The 22,194-nt window shown below is 41.6% G+C and overlaps 1 protein-coding gene across 8 annotated transcripts in view; it reads right to left on the bottom strand.

Moving 5' to 3' along the window:
- The window catches only part of tpk1 (thiamin pyrophosphokinase 1), a 101,004-nt gene that overhangs the window by 56,699 nt on the left and 22,111 nt on the right, over positions 1–22,194 (bottom strand). For 6 of the 8 annotated variants that reach the window (XR_006760676.2, XM_045702072.2, XM_082965599.1 and 3 more), the window contains exons 3-5: positions 20,824–20,898; positions 19,703–19,772; positions 14,128–14,200 (exon numbers count right to left, since the gene is read on the bottom strand). Coding sequence is in view for 7 of the 8 variants with exons in the window: in XM_045702072.2 (XP_045558028.1) it covers positions 14,128–14,200; positions 19,703–19,772; positions 20,824–20,898 (218 nt within the window). In the remaining variant the exon portion in view is untranslated. The remainder of the gene's footprint in view (positions 1–14,127; positions 14,201–19,702; positions 19,773–20,823; positions 20,899–22,194) is intronic. The other 2 variants (XM_082965597.1, XM_082965598.1) reach the window with 1 other exon arrangement.

Below are 22,194 nucleotides of genomic sequence, written 5' to 3'. Positions count from 1 at the left end.
GGAGGGGGGCGAGGGAGAGAGAGAGGAGGGGGGCGGGGGAAAGAGAGAGAGAGAAGGGGGCGGGGGAGAGAGAGGAGGAGGCGAGGGAGAGAGAGAGGAGGGGGCGAGGGAGAGAGAGGAGGGGGGCGAGGGAGAGAGAGAGGAGGGGGGCGAGGGAGAGAGAGGAGGAGGCGAGGGAGAGAGAGAGGAGGGGGCGGGGGAGAGAGAGAGGAGGGGGCGGGGGAGAGAGAGAGGAGGGGGGCGGGGGAGAGAGAGAGGAGGGGGCGAGGGAGAGAGAGAGAGGAGGGGGGCGAGGGAGAGAGAGAGGAGGGGGGCGAGGGAGAGAGAGAGGAGGGGCGAGAGAGGAGGGGGGCAAGGGAGAGAGAGAGGAGGGGCGAGGGAGAGAGAGAGGAGGGGGGCAGGGGAGAGAAAGGAGGGGGGCGAGGGAGAGAGAGGAGGGTGCGGGGGAGGTGAGACAGACAGATACAGAGAGACAAAAAGAGCAGAAATCCCTCTTCTTTATTCTGTAAATAAGTCTCTGAGCTCTCTCAAACTCAGCGTACCCCCACACACAACGTTCCAGTGAATGCCCCTAAACGGTAGTTAGTTCCAGGTGAGTTCCTGCTCGCAGCAGGAATCACACAGCCTTTGTTCTATTCATGTCAGCTCACACACTCTTTCACTGCCCCGCTCCGTTTTATGCCCCCTCCATCCCTGATGAATACTTTTATCCCTCTCTCCCTCCTTCCCCTCTGTCTCTCTTTCATTTATGTAGAGTTATGCACATCTCCTGAAACACCTTAAAGTCCCTAGATGTCTTGCACTATTCTCTATAACATTACCATAGTTTGTGATTCTCTGAGCAACATTATAATAAATCCAACCCTATTCTCTATAACATTACCATAGTTTGTGATTCTCTGAGCAACATTTTAATAAATCCAACCCTATTCTCTATAACATTACCATAGTTTGTGATTCTCTGAGCAACATTATAATAAATCCAACCCTATTCTCTGAGTAATATTAGAATAAATCCAACCCTATTCTCTAACATTACCAAAATAATTACTGTGAGATTCTCTGAGTAATATTAGAATAAATCCAACCCTATTCTCCAACGTTACCATAGCTTGAGATTCTCTGAGTAACATTACAATAAATCCAACCCTCTTCTCTATAACATTACCATAGCTTGAGATTCTCTGAGTAATATTAGAATAAATCCAACCCTCTTCTCTATAACATTACCATAGCTTGAGATTCTCTGAGTAATATTAGAATAAATCCAACCCTATTCTCTAACATTACCATAGTTTCAGATTCTCTGAGTAACATTAGAATAAATCCAACCCTCTTCTATATAACATTACCATAGCTTGAGATTCTCTGAGTAACATTATAATAAATCCAACCCTATTCTCTAACATTACCATAGTTTGAGATTCTCTCTGAGTAATATTAGAATAAATCCAACCCTATTCTCTATAACAGTGGTTCCCAAACTTTTTATAGTCCCGTACCCCTTCAAACATCCAAATATAGTATTTTGTTAAATGCTAGTGTTTTTCTAACCTGATACAAACTTGTCTTGGTGTGACTTAGTCATAAGACTGGGCTTACAGCTAAGAGATGTTTGGGTGCAACCACAGCATGTAAAATCCTGTGGGTTTACTATCTACAGAAAAAGTCACATGTATGAAACCTTGCAGAAAGTAGTACGATATAGTGTTTGTTGTTGTGAATGCAGTTAGACGGTTGAGCCCTCGGGCTATCAACCTTGTACTATCTTAAGTCTGCACAGACAACGAATGACCTTTTACACACTATCTGCTGACTGCCACGTATACAGAAAGGGGTTGTATGTATTTTCTCGATAAAAGCATGGAACTGGCACTGTTCGTTGAGCTTTTCAACTATGCACTGTTGAGTGGGTAGTTGATTCTCCATTTTTATAAATCTTATGATAAAGTGTTGTTTGAAAGAATCTGCAGTCTCTCTTCCCTTTGATTAGATATTTCATGACAAATTTTTGACAGCGGTGGGATGCTAACTACGCTTGCTGATTGTTGCCAGGGGACCGAGGTTAAATTGCGGCAGGGGCTCCGTTAGACGTGGCTCAGGGTACCACACATTCCAACTAAAACGGAGCAGAGAGGGACCCGCCTCGGACCTGCCGGGAGTGTCAGTGAGTGGATCCGTCATTTTGGACAAAGGGATTGGATATGCGCGTTCCCGCGAGCACGCTGTTTTTTATTTTTCTCCTTGAATGAATACGCTATTGTCCGGTTGGAATATTATCGCAATTTTACGTTAAAAATACCATAAAAAATGATTTTAAACAGCGATTGACATGCTTCTAAGTACAGTAATGGAACATTTTGACTTTCTGTGTCTCGAATTGCGCTCGCGCGTTACCCTTTGGATAGTGACCTGAACGCACGAACAAAACGGAGGTATTTGGACATAACTATGGATTATTTGGAACAAAAACAACATTTCTTGTGGAAGTAGCAGTCCTGGGAGTGCATTCTGATCAGCAAAGGTAATACAATATTTCTAATACTAATTCTGAGTTTAGGTTGCCCCGAACTTGGCGGGTGTCTGAATAGCTCGCCGTGATGGCTGAGCTATGTACTCAGAATATTGAAAAATGTGCTTTCTCCGTAAAGCTATTTTAAAATCTGACACAGCGGTTGCATAAAGGAGTTCTGTATATATAATTCTTAAAATAATTGTTATGTAGTTTGTCAACGTTTATGATGAGTATTTTTGTAAATTCACCGGAAGTTTTTGGTAGGAATACATTTTCTGAAAATCACCAACCAATGTGAAAAGCTGTTTTTGGATATAAATATTAACTTGATTGAACAAAACATACATGTATTGTGTAACATAATGTCCTAGGAGTGTCATTTGATGAAGATCATCAAAGGTTAGTGCTTCATTTAGCTGTGTTTTGGGTTTTATTGACAAATATGCTTGCTTGGAAAATGGCTGTGTGGTTATTTTGGTCTATGTACTCTCCTAACATAATCTGATGTTTTGCTTTCGCTGTAAAGCCTTTTTGAAATCGGACAATGTGGTTGGATTAAGGAGAAGTGTATCTTTAAAATGGTGTAAAATCGTCGTATGTTTGAAAAATGTAAATTATTGGATTTTTGAGGTTTTTGTATTTCGCGCCACGCTGTTCCATTGGATGTTGGCTAGGCGTTCCGCTAGTGGAACGTCTGTCCTAAACAGGTTTTAAGGGTGAGACTGATTTTCTTAAAAACAACCTCCAATTGGGGAAAGTTAACTTTTAGAAAGTCCTGTTCTAGGAACAGGTCACGCATGTTATACATTTACATTTACGTCATTTAGCAGACGCTCTTATCCAGAGCGACTTACAAATTGGATACCAGGACAGAGTCCTGATGAAAGCGATTCAAGAATAAGATCCTGAGGTACTATAGAAAAACCAGGACATTGTCCTGAAGTAATATACCATGGGTTACAATCTAGTGGTTAGAGCATTGGGCCAGTAACCAAAAAAGGTCGCTAGATCAAATCCCCGAGCTGACAAGGTCGTTCCGCCCCTGAACAAGGCAGTTAACCCACTGTTCCTAGGCCGTCATTGTAAATAAGAATTTGTTCTTAACTGACTTGCCTATTTAAATAAAGGTTAAATAAAAAATGTAAAAATGCAATAACGCATGAGCTATGTTAAGAGATACCAGAACAGAGTCCTGATGAAAGTGTTCCAGGATAAAGTCCTGAAGAAATAAGAAAATATTCCTGCAGGTAAGAAAAAAGAAATACAAAAATGTTTAAATAGTAATTATTAATCAGTGTACTGGTAAAACAGTTGGTTATGATTGGGAAACCAGCTATAAATTAAAACCCTACATGAAAATGTGCATAGGAGGAACTACCATGTGGGTACAACATTTAAATTACATTGAGTAATTATAAAATATTTAGATGGAGAAGAAATTACTCTTTTCAAATTATAAGAAAGGAACACGTTCCTAACCAAATACTGTTTGTTTTGTGTGTCTGTTTTCGTTTCCTGAGTGTGTGTATTGATGAGATTTATATTATGGACGGACGATGGACCCTATCAGCCCGACTGGCTGCACAGTGTGATCGAATAAAGGAACACATATTCTCCAGTTGTAAATCGGCAGACGTTCCAGTATTGTTTCTAATACATGGTATCAAAACCGTTACCAATTAAAAGGCACAAATACCACAACTACACTGTGGGGAATTGGGTATCACTACCTTAGAAAATTGTTAAATTGGCATATACAGTGCCTTCCACTAATATTGGCACCCTTGGTAAATATGAGCAAAATGAGCTGTGGAAATAATTGGGATCTGAGACCATTCCTCCATACAGAATCTCTCCAGATCCTTCAGATTCCGAGGTCCATACTTGTGGACTCTCCTCTTCAGCTCATCCTACAGGTTTTCTATGGGGTTTAGGTCAGGGGACTGAGATGGCCATGGCAAAACCTTGATTCTGTGGTCAGTGAACCATTTTTGTGTAGATTTTGAGGTGTGCTTTGGATCATTGTCTTGCTGGAAGATCCAACCACAGCCCAGTTTATGCTTCCTAGCAGAGGCAGTCAGGTTTTGATTTAATATCTGCGGGTACTTGATGGAATCCATGATACCATGTATCCTAACAAGTTGTCCAGGGCCTTTGGAAGAAAAACAGCCCCAGAACATCAAAGATCCACCACCATACTTCACAAACTGGCTGAATTTTGCTGGACCCCAGGAAGAGTAGCTGCTTTGGCAGCAGCTAATGGGGATCCATAATAAATACAAATACAGTGGGGATGAGGTACTTTTCTGCATGGCTATCTTTCTGTCTACGCCAAACCCACCTCTGGTGTTTTGTTTCCAAAAAGCTCTATTTTGGTCTTATCTGACCATAGAACCCGGTCCCATTGAAAGTTTGGCAAATTGTAGGCGATTGAGTTTGTTGTTGATGACAGCAAAGGTTTTTTATGGCAACCCTCCCAAATAACTAGTGGTTATGTAGGCGGCATCTGATCATAGTTTTGGAGATTTTCTGACCCCATGACCCAACTCTGCAATTCTCCAGCTGTGATTCTTGGACATTTTTTGGCCACTCGAACCATCCTCCTCACTGTGCGTGGGGTCAATAGTCTTCTTCCAGGTCGATTGTTAACATCTCCAGTTGCTTTAAACTTCTTAATTATTGTCCTGATAGTGGACATTTTCAACCTTTTCTTATAGCCATTTCCTGATTTGTGCAGCTAAACAACCTTTGTCGCACATCATTACTGTATTCTCGGAACTTTCCCATAGTGATGGATGACTATGGGAACTTGGCCTGTGTGTCAACTCATATTTATAACCCAGTGAAACAGGAAGTCATGGCTTACCACTTAAGTGTTCCTAATCACTCAGGTGAACTTAAAAACATAAAAAAATATGAATGGGAATATACTTCAGTTAGATTGTACTCATAAGAATTTCTAGGGGTGCCAATAATTGTGGCACACGTTTCGGAGAAAAATATTTATTTCACATACATTTTTTTCAATCATTTTACTTCAATTAAAGGTTTGATATTTGAATGAAAGACCAAGAGGATAAACAGAAAATGTATATTTTTTAACAGCCCATTTTGCTCATATTTACCAAGGGTGCCAATATTACTGTAGGGCACTGTATTAGATAGGGCAGTGTGTGCTCTAAACAGTCAGAATTTCCAAAAACACACAAAGTAGTAAAATGTCTAACTAGTAATTTGCTATGCTAACAAGCTAGCAAGAGGATGCATAGCAAAAGCATCAACTTCCGGTAGACATGCAAAGCTCAACTAAAAAGGTTACAGTATACTGAAATGAACTAATAGTACATAGTATGAAGTATATACTCATCAAACATGTAGTATATAGTATATTTAGTATGGGTATTTGAACACAGCTTGGGTATGTGAGTACATTTTACAGATGTACAATCGAGAGCATCCTGACGGGCTGTATCCCCGCCTGGTACAGAAACTGCTCCACGCACAACCGCAATGATCTCCAGAGGGTAGTGTGGTCTGCACAACGCATCACCTGCCCTCCAGGACACCTACAGCATCCAATGTCATAGGAAGGGTAAAAAGATCATCAAGGACAACAACCACCCGAGCCACTGCCTGTTCACCCTGCTATCATCCAGAAGACGAGGTCAGTACAGATGCATCAAAGCTGGGACCGAGAGACTGAAAAACATCTTACATATCAAGGCCATCAGACTGTTAAACAGTCATCACTAACATCGAGTGGCTGCTGCCAACATTCAGACTCAAATCTCTTGCCAATTTAATAAATGGATTTAATAAAAGGTATCACTTTAAATAACGGCAATTTGATAATGTCTACATATCCTACATTACTCATCTCATATGTAAATACTGCATTCTATGCCATCTACTGCATCTTGCCTATGCCGCATGGCCATGGCTCATCTATATACACTGCTCAAAAAAATAAAGGGAACACTAAAATAACACATCCTAGATCTGAATGAATGAAATAATCTTATTAAATACTTTTATCTTTACATAGTTGAATGTGCTGACAACAAAATCACACAAAAATAATCAATGGAAATCCAATTTATCAACCCATGGAGGTCTGGATTTGGAGTCACACTCAAAATTAAAGTGGAAAACCACACTCCTGAGGGATCTCCTCCCAGACCTGGACTAAAGCATCCGCCAACTCCTGGACAGTCTGTGGTGCAACGTGGCATTGGTGGATGGAGCGAGACATGATGTCCCAGATGTGCTCAATTGGATTCAGGTCTGGGGAACGGGCGGGCCAGTCCATAGCATCAATGCCTTCCTCTTGCAGGAACTGCTGATACACTCCAGCCACATGAGGTCTAGCATTGTCTTGCATTAGGAGGAACCCAGGGCCAACCGCACCAGCATATGGTTTCACAAGGGGTCTGAGGATCTCATCTCGGTACGTAATGGCAGTCAGGCTACCTCTGGCGAGCACATGGAGGGCTGCGCGGCCCCCCAAAGAAATGTCACCCCACACCATGACTGACCCACCGGTCATGCTGGACGATGTTGCAGGCAGCAGAATGTTCTCCACGGCGTCTCCAGACTGTCACGTGCTCAGTGTGAACTTGCTTTCATCTGTGAAGAGCACAGGGCGCCAGTGGCACATTTGCCAATCTTGGTGTTCTCTGGCAAATGCCAAACGTCCTGCACGGTGTTGGGCTGTAAGCACAACCCCCACCTGTGGATGTCGGGCCCTCATACCACCCTCATGGAGTCTGTTTCTGACTGTTTGAGCAGACACATGCACATTTGTGGCCTGCTGGAGGTCATTTTGCAGGGCTCTGGCAGTGCTCCTCCATGCACAAAGGCGGTGGTAGCGGTCCTGCTGCTGGGTTGTAGCCCTCCTACGGCCTCCTCCACGTCTCCTGATGTACTGGCCTGTCTCCTGGTAGCGCCTCCATGCTCTGGACACTACGCTGACAGACACAGCAAACCCTCTTGCCACAGCTCACATTGATGTGCCATCCTGGATGAGCTGCACTACCTGAGCCACTTGTGTGGGTTGTAGACTCCGTCTCATGCAACAACTAGAGTGAAAGCACCGCCAGCATTCAAAAGCATGTGAAATGTATTGTCAGTCAGAGTTGCTTCCTAAGTGGACAGTTTGATTTAACAGAAGTGTGATTGACTTGGAGTTACATTGTGTTGTTTAAGTGTTCCCTTTATTTTTTGAGCAGTATATTTATGTGTACAGGTGAAGTCGGAAATGTACATACACCTTAGCCAAATACATTTAAACTCAATTCCTGAGTTTAATCCAAGTAAAAAGTCCCTGTTTTAGGTCAGTTAGGATTACCACTTTATTTTAAGAATGTGAAATGTCAAAATAATAGTTGAGAGAATTATTTATTTCAGCTTTTATTTCTTTCATCACATTCCAAGGGGGTCAGAAGTTTACATACACTCAATTAGTATTTGGTAGCATTGCCTTTAAATTGTTTAACTTGGGTCAAACGTTTCGGGTAGCCTTCCACAAGCTTCCCCCCAAAACATTGTCCTCCTGACAGAGCTGGTGTAAGTGAGTCAGGTTTGAAGGCCTCCTTGCTCGCACACGCTTTTTCAGTTCTGACCACAAATGTTCTATGGGATTGAGGTCAGGGCGTTGTGATGGCCACTCCAAAACCTTGACTTTTGTCCTTAAGACATTTTGCCACAACTTTGGAAGTATGCTTGGGGTCATTGTCCATCTGGAAGACCCATTTGCGACCAATCTATAACTTCCTGACTGATGTCTTGAGATGTTGCTTCAATATGTCCACATAATTTACCTTCCTCATGATGCCATTGATTTTGTGAAGTGCACCAGTCCCTCCTGCAAAGCACCCCCATGACATGATGCTGCCACCCCCGTGCTTCACGGTAGTTCTTCGGCTTGCAAGCCTCCCCCTTTTTCCTTCAAACATAACGATGGTCATTATGGCCAACCAGTTCTATTTTTGTTTCATCAGACCAGAGGACATTTTTCCAAAAAGTATGATCTTTGTCCCCATGTGCAGTTACAAACCGTAGTCTGACTTTTTTATGGCGGTTTTGGAGCAGTGGCTTCTTCCTTGCTGAGCGGCCTTTCAGGATATGTCGATTTAGGATTCGCTTTACTGTGGCTATAGATACTTTTGTATCTGTTTCCTCCAGCATCTTCACAAGGTCCTTTGCTGTTGTTCTGGGATTGATTTGCACTTTTTGCACCGAAGTACGTTCATCTCTAGGAGACAGAACGCGTCTCCTTCCTGAGCAGTATGATGGCTGCGTGGTCCCATGGTGTTTATACTTGCGTACTATTGTTTGTACAGATGAACGTGGTACCTTCAGGCATTTGGAAAATGCTCCCAAGGATGAACCAGACTTGTAGAGGTCTACAATTGATTTTCTGGGGTCTTGGCTGATTTCTTTTGATTTTCCCATGATGTCAAGCAAAGAGGCACTGAGTTTGAAAGTAGGCCTTGAAATACATCCACAGGTACACCTCCAATTGACTCAAATGATGTCAATTAGCCTATCAGGAGCTTCTAAAGTCATGACATAATTTTCTGGAATTTTCCAAGCTGTTTAATGGCACAGTCAACTTAGTGTATGTAAACTTCCGACCCACTGGAATTGTGATACAGTGAATTATATGTGAAATAATCTGTCTGTAAACAACTGTTGGAAAAATTACTTGTGTCATGCACAAAGTAGATGTCCTAATTGACTTGCCAAAACTATAGTTTGTTAACAAGAAATTTGTGGAGTGGTTGAAAAATGAGTTTTAATGACTCCAAACTAAGTGCATGTAAACTTCCGACTTCGACTGTACATATTCTTATTTGTCCCTTTACATTTATGTGTATAAGGTAGTCGTTGTGAATTTGTTAGATTACTTGCTAGATATTACTGCACTATCGGAACTAGAAGCACAAGCATTTCACTACACTCACATTAACATCTGCTAACCATGTGTTTGTGACCAATAAAATGTGGTTAGATTTGATTTGATATTGATAGAATGTGTACGTCTGCTTGGATGGCAGGTTTGAAACCTGTTATCAGCATGGATATTGCAGGGGTAGCAGAAAAATACCGAAGCGTAGTGTGTGGGGCGATCGGTCATTCGAAAAGTGAGTGTAGGGGCAATATTTTCTAAATTCATGACATGAAAGTATGGGGAATTCACTTACCCTAACCAATGAAACTATAAACGCTTATGGGATTTTCTCGGTCCCGTTAATACATTTAAATAAAATAGCCCATACCGCTTGAAAATTCGTTTTTTTTCCGTAGTAAGAGTTCGGGAGAATTAACACTGAATGTAGACATAACTTGTAATGATGTAAGAAACCAAATTAGGGATTCCATCAAATAAAAAAATCATTGAGGAGTAAATGTGACGTAATGAAGGAATTTCATTATGTCGTAAGGGAATGTCTACAATGAAAATATCATTGGCTTTTATTGACCTTGCCAGATCTGTTTCCAAATCAATGAATGTCGATTCAACTCTATGACTGCTAAACAAAGACTTGGATGAAATGTAAAAAAAAAATCTGGTAATTGTGTCATTATTATGTGCCAGATGTTAAGACCATAAACCATTATAATAGGGTTATTTGCAGGATTTACTGGTCATTTCAATAGCATTGGGTCTATGTTACTGACTGAATTGAAGTTGTGGGCAGAAAGAGGCTCAAGTATTGTGAACTATTTTAACTCCCATCGAAATGTATCTTTTCCCTTAGGCATTTTTTTTCTCTCAAAGGTTTGCCTAAAATGGCAAATCTAACTGCCTGTAGCTCAGGACCTGAAGCAAGGATATGCATATTTTTTATACCATTTGAAAGGAAACACTTTGAAGTTTGTGGAACTGTGAAATTAATGTAGGAGAATAAAACACATTAGATCTGGTAAAAGATAACACAAAGGGGAAAAAAAATATTTTTTGGCGGGGGGTTTTGTACCATCTTTGAAATGCAAGAGAAAGGCCATAATGTATTATTCCAGCCATGACGCAATTTAGATTTTTACCACTAGATGGCAGTATATGCAACATTTTAGACTGATCCAATGAACCATTGCATACCAGTTAAAAAATTATATTAAGACTGCCCAAATGAGCCTAATTGGTTTATTAATACATTTTCAAGTTCATAATTATGCACTCTCCTCAAACAATAGCATGGTATTTTTTCACTGTAATAGCTACTGTAAATTGGACAGTGCAGTTAGATTAACAAGAATTTAAGCTTTCTGCCCATATCAGATATGTCCATGTCCTGAGATTTTTTTGTTTGTTACTTACAACCTCATGCTAATCACATTAGCCTCCCTTAGCTCAATCGTCCCGCCAATCCCATAGAGGTTAATCTTATAACAATAAAGGTTTAATAAGTGTGAAGCAGAAAGAGAATATCCAGCAGAGGTTGGTATTAAAAATATAGAGTAATATTGTTAGGGTAGACTACAATGAAAACGTAATATGTTATTAGTGATTTTTTTTAGCACTCTAATGATGCAATATTTAGTAATACAAGGTACAAGGTTAAATAATGAGTAGAGTGGTAATGGAGACTACTGAGCCAGCTGCATTTGGGGGGGATGCTGCGATGCAAGCCTTAGCATATTTTTTTCAAAAGAGCAGTAACAAATCCTCTTGAAAGCAGCGGGACAGGAAAATGGTACATAGCGGTGTATGGCCTCGGTTAGATCAATTGTGGTTAATAAAGATTACGTTTTTTATGTTAAGGGAGACGTAGGAAACCACGTCTCAAACAACTTTTTAATAGAAGCCTAGGATCAAATATCACTGATTCCTCAACTGTGTCCGTAATTGATTTAGAATTGTCTAAAATTGTTATTTTGGGGTATCAGGTTGATTGAGGTTTACACACTGCTAAATGTATAGTTATTTAGACTAAGAATGCACTGAGATACCGATCTGTCATTAACATGCCACTCACAACGGTGTAAGACAGGGATAAATGGAGGCTGTAATGATAAAAAAATTAATACTGGTAAAAAGTAGTACAAACTGTCTATATATGATCCCATTTGTAAATGTATATTCTAACTGTATTAGTGTGTGCTAAGTTGAGGGTCTTGAAGTTGAGTGATAGACTCAACGTGGAGCACTAAATTTGTGTTGAATAACATTGATAGTAGGAGTTTTATTTGACCATGTTATTAGAATTCTAATGTTAAAGCACATCAATACATATGGCTTTTCGGATGATACAGTACAATTGAATTCAGCATGTTTTATTATGTTTATAACTATGTAAGTGGACTAGCAGTAGTGACTAACGTGTTATGTATTAAATAGAATGATTAATTGTGCAAAATGTATATGTAGCCGAAGGCTAAGTACATACAAGGGCAGAATGTTTGCATAAGAGTGTGCCAAATGATAGGTGGCCATCGCTGTACATTCATACCCTAGGGTGAGGGTAACTTGACTATTGTAGTGGAACATCTGAAAGAGCTCAGTGGTGATTGGAATTCGTTTGGATGGGTTAAGTCATTATTTGGTGTTACGGGAGCCACAATATTTAATTGGTAGATTTACGACTTAGTTATCCTTTTTACAATAATGCTTATTGTAACTTGTGTTAAGAAATTGTGCAGAAAAGCCGTTGAGACAATTCTTGCCATGCCATTACTGACCCCTGAAGGAGACACCTCAGAACCCTATTTACCTGATTTATTTCCTATGTCTGATTACATGTCTGATGAAGACTATGATAATCCATAACACTGAGGTAAAAACATTAAGTTAATGGTGCAGCATGTCCATAGGCCATGCTCATGGCGTGGGTTATGTAAATGGTGCTCCCAAAGTAGAGTTAAGGGCCTACCGTCATAGTGACCCTATGGCAATATGGATAGTCTCAACGAAGCTATTGCCTTGTGTGTGGTGATAAAGTATGTACTGATGTTTGAATTCATATGTTTCTTTCCCCTTTCTGAGAATGAATTGCACTATATGAAGGGTTGAAACTCAATGACAACATAGGTAATTTACAATTGTAACATACTAAGTGTAAGAAAGTATTTTCTTTTCACTCGTGTTAATGCTTGTTTAATGGAAATGCTTGTAAGTAATTTTCTATTAGGTTGAGACTTAGTCTCAAAAGGGAGGAAATGTCATGGAAAAGTACATAATTAGTCATGCTATTTTGTGTTTTACTGCTTAAAGAATAGTATCTTGTTATATGCTAGTGTTTTTTCTAACCTGATACAAACTTGTCTTGGTGTGACTAGTTATAAGACTGGGCTTACAGCTAAGAGACGTTTGGGTGCAACCACAGCATGTAAAATCCTGTGGGTTTACTATCTACAGAAAAAGTCACATGTATGGAACCTTGCAGAAAGGAGTACGATATAGTGTTTGTTGTTGTGAATGCAGTTAGACGGTTGAGCCCTCGGGCTATCAACCTTGTACCATCTTAAGTCTGCACAGACAACGAATTACCTTTTACACACCATCTGCTGACTGCCACGTATACAGAAAGGGCTTGTATGTATTTTCTCTATAAAAGCATTGAACCGGCACTGTTTGTTGAGCTTTTCAACTATGCACTTTTGAGGGGGTAATTGATACACCATTTTTGCAAATCTTATGATAAAGTGTTGTTTGACAGAATCTGCACTCTCTCTTCCTTTTGATTAGATAATCCACGACAACCATTTGTGGAATTCCTGCGAGAGAGTAACGGTTAATGTGATTGGATGTTAATTATTTGACTAGGCTACCTGTTTTTGACATTGTGTTGTTATTTCGCTGAACCCTAGATGGTTTCATTTTATTTTTGGCAATGAACTGAGGCTACTCAGGCGAGAAAAAAACCTCCCCCAAATGTATAGCCCAGTTGGAAAATGTTTGAAAATGTATTAGACTGTTTGAAAATGTATTTCGATTTTTAAAAATATGAATCCCATTTTTATTTGGCGTACCCCCGACGGCATTGCGCGTATCCCTGGGGTATTCTCTGAGTAATATTAGAATAAATCCAACCCTATTCTCTACAACATTACCATAGCTTGAGATTCTCTGAGTAATATTATAATAAATCCATCCCTAGTCTCTCTAACGACCTGCTGGACCGAGCCTAGACCACCCTACCCACTCCCGCAGGTAGATACTAGAAGGTCATGTGTTTTTTATTGGTTTTCTTTTCTCTACATAGTGATTGGCCAGTTGTCCAGGTCTAAGTCAGTCTCTGGTTAGAAGGAGCAGAGTACTGTGGGTTTAAAGAACCAGAGCGATGTACCTCTAATATCACTACCATAATGTAATGCATACAGTGAATAATGGCTGATCAGTGTTAAACTGGGCTCATTCTCCTAGATGACAGAGAACGCTGCTATTTACATGACTCATCATGGCTGAGTCATCATGGCTGGGTGCCTACTCCTCGTCTCTCAAACACTCAGGGTGTCATCTCCATTTCAAACAGTAAACACTTATATACCCTGGGCTCTGAACACAATCGTACACTGTGTGTGTGTGTGTGTGTGTGTGTGTGTGTGTGTGTGTGTGTGTGTGTGTGTGTGTGTGTGTGTGTGTGTGTGTGTGTGTGTGTGTGTATCACCTTCTCTGTGTAGAAAGCTTTGACCTCTGCAGTAATAGAATCAAAGTCTCCACTGATGTAGTCTGGAAGAAAACTAGATGAGAGAACAAGAAAAATAAAGAGAGAAAGAGGATTTGGGAAAGTGTCAGTTTGGGAAATATGGGGGTCCGTGGCCAGATGAAAAGACACATATACATATATATATATATCCACACACAGAAAAGTATGTGGGCAACCCTTCAAATTTGTGGTTTCGGCTATTTCTGCCACACCCGTTGCTGACAGGTGTATAAAATTGAGCACAGAGCCATGCAATCTCCATAGATGCCACCTTTCCAACAAGTCAGTTCGTCAAATTTCTGCTCTGCTAGAGCTGCCCCGGTCAACTATAAGTTATGTTATTGTGAAGTAGAAATGTCTAGGAGCAACAACGGCTCAGCCGCAAAGTGGTAAGCCACAAAAGCTCACAGAACAGGACCTCCGAGTGCTGAAGTGAGTAGCGCGTAAAAATTGTCTGTCTTCGGTTGCAACACTCTCTACTGAGTTCCAAACTGCCTCTGGAAGCAACGTCAGCACAAGAACTGTTCATCGGGACCTTCATGAAATGGGTTTCCATGGCCGAGCAGCCAAGCGCGGCTGGAGTGGTGTATAACTCGCCGCCATTGGACTCTGGAGCAGAGGAAACGTGTTCCCTGGCGTGATGAACCACGCTTCACCATCTGGAAGTCCGACAGACAAATCTGGGTTTGGCAGATTCCAGGAGAGGGCTACCTGCCCCAATGCAAAGTGCCAACTGTAAAGTTTGGTGGAGGAGGAATAATGGTCTGGAGCTGTTTTTCATGGTTCGGGGTAGGCCTCAGTTCCAGTGAAGAGAAATCTTAATGCTACAGCATACAATGACATTCCAGACGATTCTGTGCTTCCAACTTCGTGGCAACAGTTTTGGGAAGGACCTTTCCTGTTACAGCATGACAATGCCCCTGTGCACAAAGCTAGGTCCATGCAGAAATGGTTTGACGAGATCAGTAAAAAAAGAACTTGACGGCCTGCCGGCCCTGCCCAACCCCATCGAACACCTTTGGGATGAATTGGAACGCCGACTGTGAGCAAGGCCTAATCGGCCAACATCAGTGCCCGACCTCACTAATGCTTGTGGCTGAATGGAAGCAAGTCCCCGCAGCAATATTCCAACAACAAGTGGAAAGCCTTCCCAGAAGAGTGGAGGCTGTTATAGCAGCAAAGGGAGGACCAACTCAATATTAATGCCAATGATTTGGAATGAGATGTTCGACGAACAGGTGTCCACATACTTTTGGTCATGTTGTGCATATAAAAAAATATGTATTTATTTATTTCACCTTTATTTAACCAGGTAGGCTAGTTGAGAACAAGTTCTCATTTGCAACTGCGACCTGGCCAAGATAAAGCATAGCAACTCGACACATACAACAACACAGAGTTACACATGGAATAAACAAAACATAAAGTCAATAATACAGTTGAAAAAAAGAAAACAAAAAGTCTATATACAGTGAGTGCAAATGAGGTAAGTTAAGGCAATAAATAGGCCATGGTGGTGAAGTAATTACAATATAGCTATTAAACACTGGAGTGGTAGATGTGCAAAAGATGATTGTGCATGTAGAGATACTGGGGTGCAAAGGAGCAAGATAAATAAATAAATACAGTATGGGGATGAGGTCGGTAGATAGATGGGCTGTTTACAGATGGGATATGTACAGGTGCAGTGATCTGTGAGCTGCTCTGACAGCTGATGCTTAAAGCTAGTGAGGGAGATATGAGTCTCCAGCTTCAGTGATTTTTGCAGTTCGTTCCAGTCATTGGCAGCAGAGAACTGGAAGGAAAGGCGATATATACAGTACCAGTCAAAAGTTTGGACACACCTACTCATTCCAGGGTTTTTCTTTATTTTTACTATTTTCTACATTGTAGAATAATAGTGAAGACATTAAAACTATGAAATAACACATAAAGAATCATGTATTAACCAAAATAAGTGTTAAACCAATCAAAATATATTTTATATTTGAGATTCTTCAAAATAGCCACCCTATGCCTTGATGACAGGTTTGCACATTCTTGGCATTCTCTCAACCATCTTCATGAGGTAGTCACCTGGAATGCATTTCAATTAACAGGTGTGCCTTGTTAAAAGTTAATTTGTGGGATTTCTTTCCTTCTTAATGCTTTTGAGCCAATCAGTTGTGTTGTGACAAGGTAGGGGTGGTATACAGAAGATAGCACTACTTGGTAAAAACTAAGTCCATATTATGGCAAGAACAGCTCAAATAAGCAAAGAGAAATGACAGTCCATCATTACTTTAAGACATGAAGGTCAGTCAATATTGAAAATATCAAGAACTTTGAAAGTTCTTCAAGTGCAGTCGCAAAAACCATCACGTGCTATGCTGAAACTATCTCTCATGAGGACCGCCTCAGGAAAGGAAGACCCAGAGTTACCTTTGCTGCAGAGGATAAGTTCATTAAAGTTAGCTGCACCTCAGATTGCAGCCCAAATAAATGCATCAGAGTTCAAGTAACAGCAGCATACCACCCTGCATCCTACTGCTGGCTTGCTTCTGAAGCTAAGCAAGGTTGGTCCCTGGATGGGAGACCAGATGCTGCTGGAAGTGGTGTTGGAGGGCCAGTAGGAGGCACCCTACTGGCCCACTGTGACTTTGTGAGATGCAAAGTAGGTGAATGGATGACCTTTGAATGTGTGGTTCCCAGCATGGAGGGGATGGTGTTGGGGGTGCTTTGCTGGTGACACTGTCAGTGATTTATTTAGAATTCAAGGCATGGCTACCACAGCATTCTGCAGCAATACACCATCCCATCTGGTTTGCGCTTAGTGGGACTATCATTTGTTTTTCAACAGGACAATGACCCAAAACACACCTCCAGGCTATTTGACCAAAAAGGAGAGTGATGGATCCGATGACCCCCACAATCACCCGACCGCAATCCAATTGAGATGGTTTGGGATGAGTTGGACCGCAGAGTGAAGGTAAAGCAGCCAACAAGTGCTCAGCATATGTGAGAAAAGCATTCAAGGTGAAGCTGGTTGAGAGAATGTCAAGAGTGTGCAAAGCTGTCATCAAGGCAAAGGGTGGCTACTTTGAAAAATCTCAAAAATAAAATATATTTTGATTTGTTGAATACTTTTTTTGTTTACTACATAATTCTATATGTGCTATTTCATAGTTTTGATGTCTTCACTATTATTCTACAATGAAGAAAAAAGTAAAAATACAGAAAAACCCTGGAATGAGTATGTATGTCCAAACTTTTGACTGGTACTGTATATACAAAAATATATAATAATAATATAAAAATGTAACAATTAATTGTTTTCATGAATATTACTAACAACAACAGATTAAACACATTTTGGCCAAGGAATCTGGGGAATAAATTTAGAGGGTGTAATACAATACAATGTAATCTACAATGTATTTTCTCAACCCTGGGCAACATGGACCTGGGAGGCTCACAGGGATATTGGTATCCACGCCATGTACACTGCTCAAAAAAATAAAGGGAACACTTAAACAACACAATGTAACTCCAAGTCAATCACACTTCTGTGAAATCAAACTGTCCACTTAGGAAGCAACACTGATTGACAATACATTTCACATGCTGTTGTGCAATAGACAATGGAATAGACAACAGGTGGAAATTATAGGCAATTAGCAAGACACCCCCAATAAAGGAGTGGTTCTGCAGGTGGGGACCACAGACCACTTCTCAGTTCCTATGCTTCCTGGCTGATGTTTTGGTCACTTTTGAATGCTGGTGGTGCTTTCACTCTAGTGGTAGCATGAGACGGAGTCTACAACCCACACAAGTGGCTCAGGTAGTGCAGCTCATCCAAGATGGCACATCAATGCGAGCTGTGGCAAGAAGGTTTGCTGTGTCTGTCAGCGTAGTGTCCACAGCATGGAGGCGCTACCAGGAGACAGGCCAGTACATCAGGAGATGTGGAGGAGGCCGTAGGAGGGCAACAACCCAGCAGCAGGACCGCTACCTCCGCCTTTGTGCAAGGAGGAGCAGGAGAAGCACTGCCAGAGCCCTGCAAAATGACCTCCAGCAGGCCACAAATGTGCATGTGTCTGCACAAACGGTCAGAAACAGACTCCATGAGGGTGGTATGAGGGCCCGACGTCCACAGGTGGGGGATGTGCTTACAGCCCAACACCGTGCAGGACGTTTGGCATTTGCCAGAGAACACCAAGATTGGCAAATTCGCCACTGGCGCCCTGTGCTCTTCACAAATGAAAGCAGGTTCACACTGAGCACGTGACAGACGTGACAGAGTCTGGAGACGCCGTGGAGAACGTTCTGCTGCCTGCAACATCCTCCAGCATGACCGGTTTGGCGGTGGGTCAGTCATGGTGTGGGGTGGCATTTCTTTGGGGGGCCGCACAGCCCTCCATGTGCTCGCCAGAGGTAGCCTGACTGCAATTAGGTACCGAGATGAGATCCTCAGACCCCTTGTGAAACCATATGCTGGTGCGGTTGGCCCTGGGTTCCTCCTAATGCAAGACAATGCTAGACCTCATGTGGCTGGAGTGTGTCAGCAGTTCCTGCAAGAGGAAGGCATTGATGCTATGGACCGCCCATTCCCCAGACCTGAATCCAATTGAGCACATCTGGGACATCATGTCTCGCTCCATCCACCAACGCCACGTTGCACCACAGACTGTCCAGGAGTTGGCGGATGCTTTAGTCCAGGTCTGGGAGGAGATCCCTCAGGAGACCATCCGCCACCTCATCAGGAGCATGCCCAGGCGTTGTAGGGAGGTCATACAGGCACGTGGAGGCCACACACACTACTGACCCTCATTTTGACTTGTTTTAAGGACATTACATCAAAGTTGGATCAGCCTGTAGTGTGGTTTTCCACTTTAATTTTGAGTGTGACTCCAAATCCAGACCTCCATGGGTTGATAAATTGGATTGCCATTGATTATTTTTGTGTGATTTTGTTGTCAGCACATTCAACTATGTAAAGAAAAAAGTATTTAATAAGATTATTTCTTTCATTCAGATCTAGGATGTGTTGTTTAAGTGTTCCCTTTATTTTTTTGAGCAGTATATATATTTTTCTTCTCAATACTTCTTGCATTCCCCCCCCAAAAAAAATCTCACATAAATGCACTGTTTAAGCTTTAAAACTGAAAAATTTTCTCTCTGCCTAATGGAACACTGTGTATAATTGCAGGATATTAGCTTTAAAGTTACAATGACAAAATGTGTAGAATTGCAGGAAATTAGGATGAAAACAGCAAAATGTTCTCTCTGGTTCCAGGAGGCGGGCCTTTAAAATATTCCTTCCCAGGGCCCGAGACTTGATTTCTCCGGTCAGGCACTGCCGAAGGAATCCTTGTATGCTATTTTTATTTCACTCGAGTTGTGTTCCGATTATGATGGGGTCCCTGATGAATTTGCTATCACAAAAGGGGTGCCCGGACCCAAAAAGTTTGAGAACCCCAGAGTTAATGTATCTGTTCTTTAGGAAGGAGAGAATTATTCAAACACACACAATCACACACACAGTGGCTACTTGTACCGGTCTCGTTGTCCATCGGTGATGTCATACAGGTGGTTGGCCGCACCATCTGCACACGCCCGCAGGAGAGCTACAGAGAGAGAGACCTTGCTTAGCTGAAAGAGGTGGACGAATCTTGCTAAGATGTATATGCCTGTTTTGTGTGCAAACAACTTTTTGCTTTTACTTCCCATTGCTCCCAAACATAATGCATGTGTAACAATAGTAAAAAAAAAAACTCCTAATTCTACCCAAAAACAAAATATGCGGTCCCCAGGTCCAACTTTTAATGTTATTTGTATTTTTGGGAATTTGAAGCATTCCGTTTGCAAATTTCACAATTTATTAATGCTATTCAAATTGAACCTGTGGCTTTCAGGAGTCTGTTTTTGTGTCATGGGGAAAGACTGCATTGGAGCAATAGAAGCATTCTCTAAGCACCTTGTTTAAAATAACCAATGCATTCAGCAGAGAGAGAGATATTCTGTTTTAAACACACATGTGTGTCACAAGAGTGTGTGTACTAGCAAACACACCGTGATAAGGAATGTAGTGCCCTTTTCTATAGGAACTTTCCCACTCTCAAGCACAGATTCAAAACATACCCCCAACAAAAAGGTGTGAGCTGGAGTAACAGCCTATAGCAGTCAGAGAGGAGGGTTGGCTTAGAGACAGCCAATACCATATCAGTACAGATGCTGTCTTAACTTGCTGTCTCAACTTTACACTAAAGGATACATTTTAGAATTTGATTATTAGTAGTGATGAGCACTGATACAGAAAGGTACCAAGGAATATCAAGATACCAATAAAAACGGTGTAAATGTTCACTTCAGTATTCACCCCGACAGCTCTGCGGAGTCCAGACAACTGCTAATTGGCCAAACGGCCAGGTGTGAATATTATGGAAGCCAACCAATCTCAAATCATCTACCTCTGATGGGCCATCAGCAGGGCAATAAAGTATGCTGACTTGATAGCCTGCACGAAGGTCTGACAAAGAGTTTTGTGCAACGGTCATGTATGCTTTATTTCACAATAGTTTCAGCTAAGAGGAAAGAAAAAACAATATTATTGGTATCATATGAATGATCAATGTTGGTGCCCAACACTAATGAATATAAAAGCTACAAGATGAATACCTTTACTCCAGAGTGTGTGAAGGCAGTCTTTTTCCAAAGGCTGGTTGAGAATGATCAGACATATTTTCTGAGTGCCTGTAGGGAGGCAGGGAGATAATTACTTGCATTTGTTACACAATACCAGATATATTCTGAAACAGAAATGAAGGTTTACTTCAGAAAGGTACTGTAAGGCCATAAACTGCTCTTCCTTCCACAACACCTCTGAGAGAAATCAAATTCTACTTTAACACTCAGTGTTCTTGTTGTTTTAATAGTTTTAACCACAATGAGGATGAGCCAGAGAGGAATCAAAATATGCTTTGGTTCGGAGATGAAACAGAAATTAGTTTGAACATTACCTACAGTTGGATGTGGGATGAAAGTCAGAACTATTTGCCTTTTGGGCTCCATTTTACAACAAGAGAATTCAATCATTTAAATGTTTTAGAGATATCAAATGCTTGCATCAGACAGCTCATTTCGGTTGAATGCAATCAGTTGTGCAACTGACTAGGTATCCCCTTCCATAATGACTCACAGTACATCAAGAGGTATCACAATATGCAGTAGACCCCGCTGCACTGCACTCCAGCAGGTGGCAATGGTGCGCAATTTTGACTACGATGTGCATGGCTATATAACTAGTACAAACCACCGGTAGCTAGTTAGCTAGCATTCTCTACAAAAATGCCTACATTTGAGGGCCTCCCGAGTAGCGCAGCGGTATGAGGCACTGCTTCGCAGTGTTTTAGGTGTCACTACAGACCCGGGTTCGGGTCCGTAGTGGACTAAAGACTGTAGCAGTGAAGTGTACGAACAGGGCTTTCAGAATGTTGAAAAGGTCCCATAATTACCAGCGCCTGATTCAGTATAAAGAAGCACAAGCAGTAGTAAGGAGGATCATAAGGACAGCTAAAAGGGATTATTGGCGCCGGTTCAGTGGAAACAGGAAGGACCACGGCTGTGGCAGAGGTATGGGAGATGATTAAGATGATGCGTGTGGTTAGATGAGATTGGGATCTCCCTGTGCTGACAAGTGAGGAGATTGTTGCAGTGAGAGATATGGAGAAGGCAGATAAGTTAGCCCAGGCATTATTTTGTGAAGGTGAACAGCTTAAATAATGTGACAGAAGAGGGGCAGTGGGGGAGAGAGAGGGTCAGAAGAGAACATGCAGGGGTCCTGGATCAGAGAGAGCTGGTGGGGGGTGCATTCAATTCAATGCCCCTTTTACATTGGCTGAGATGAAGAAAGCATTAGCTTAAGCTGGGGTAACATCTCCTGGGAAGGATGAGATGTGTTACAGCATGATGGCTCATCTCAGTGACACTACAATGGGGAAAGTATTGGGTCTTTACAATAAGGTGAGGCAGGAAGGGAAACTACCTGGA

This window comes from Salmo salar, chromosome 19, assembly GCF_965601325.2.
Source record: "Salmo salar chromosome 19, fSalSal1, whole genome shotgun sequence".
Taxonomy (NCBI): domain Eukaryota; kingdom Metazoa; phylum Chordata; class Actinopteri; order Salmoniformes; family Salmonidae; genus Salmo; species Salmo salar.
The sequence above is the reverse complement of the archived record's forward strand: the minus strand, read 5'-3'. Positions and strand labels throughout refer to the sequence as shown.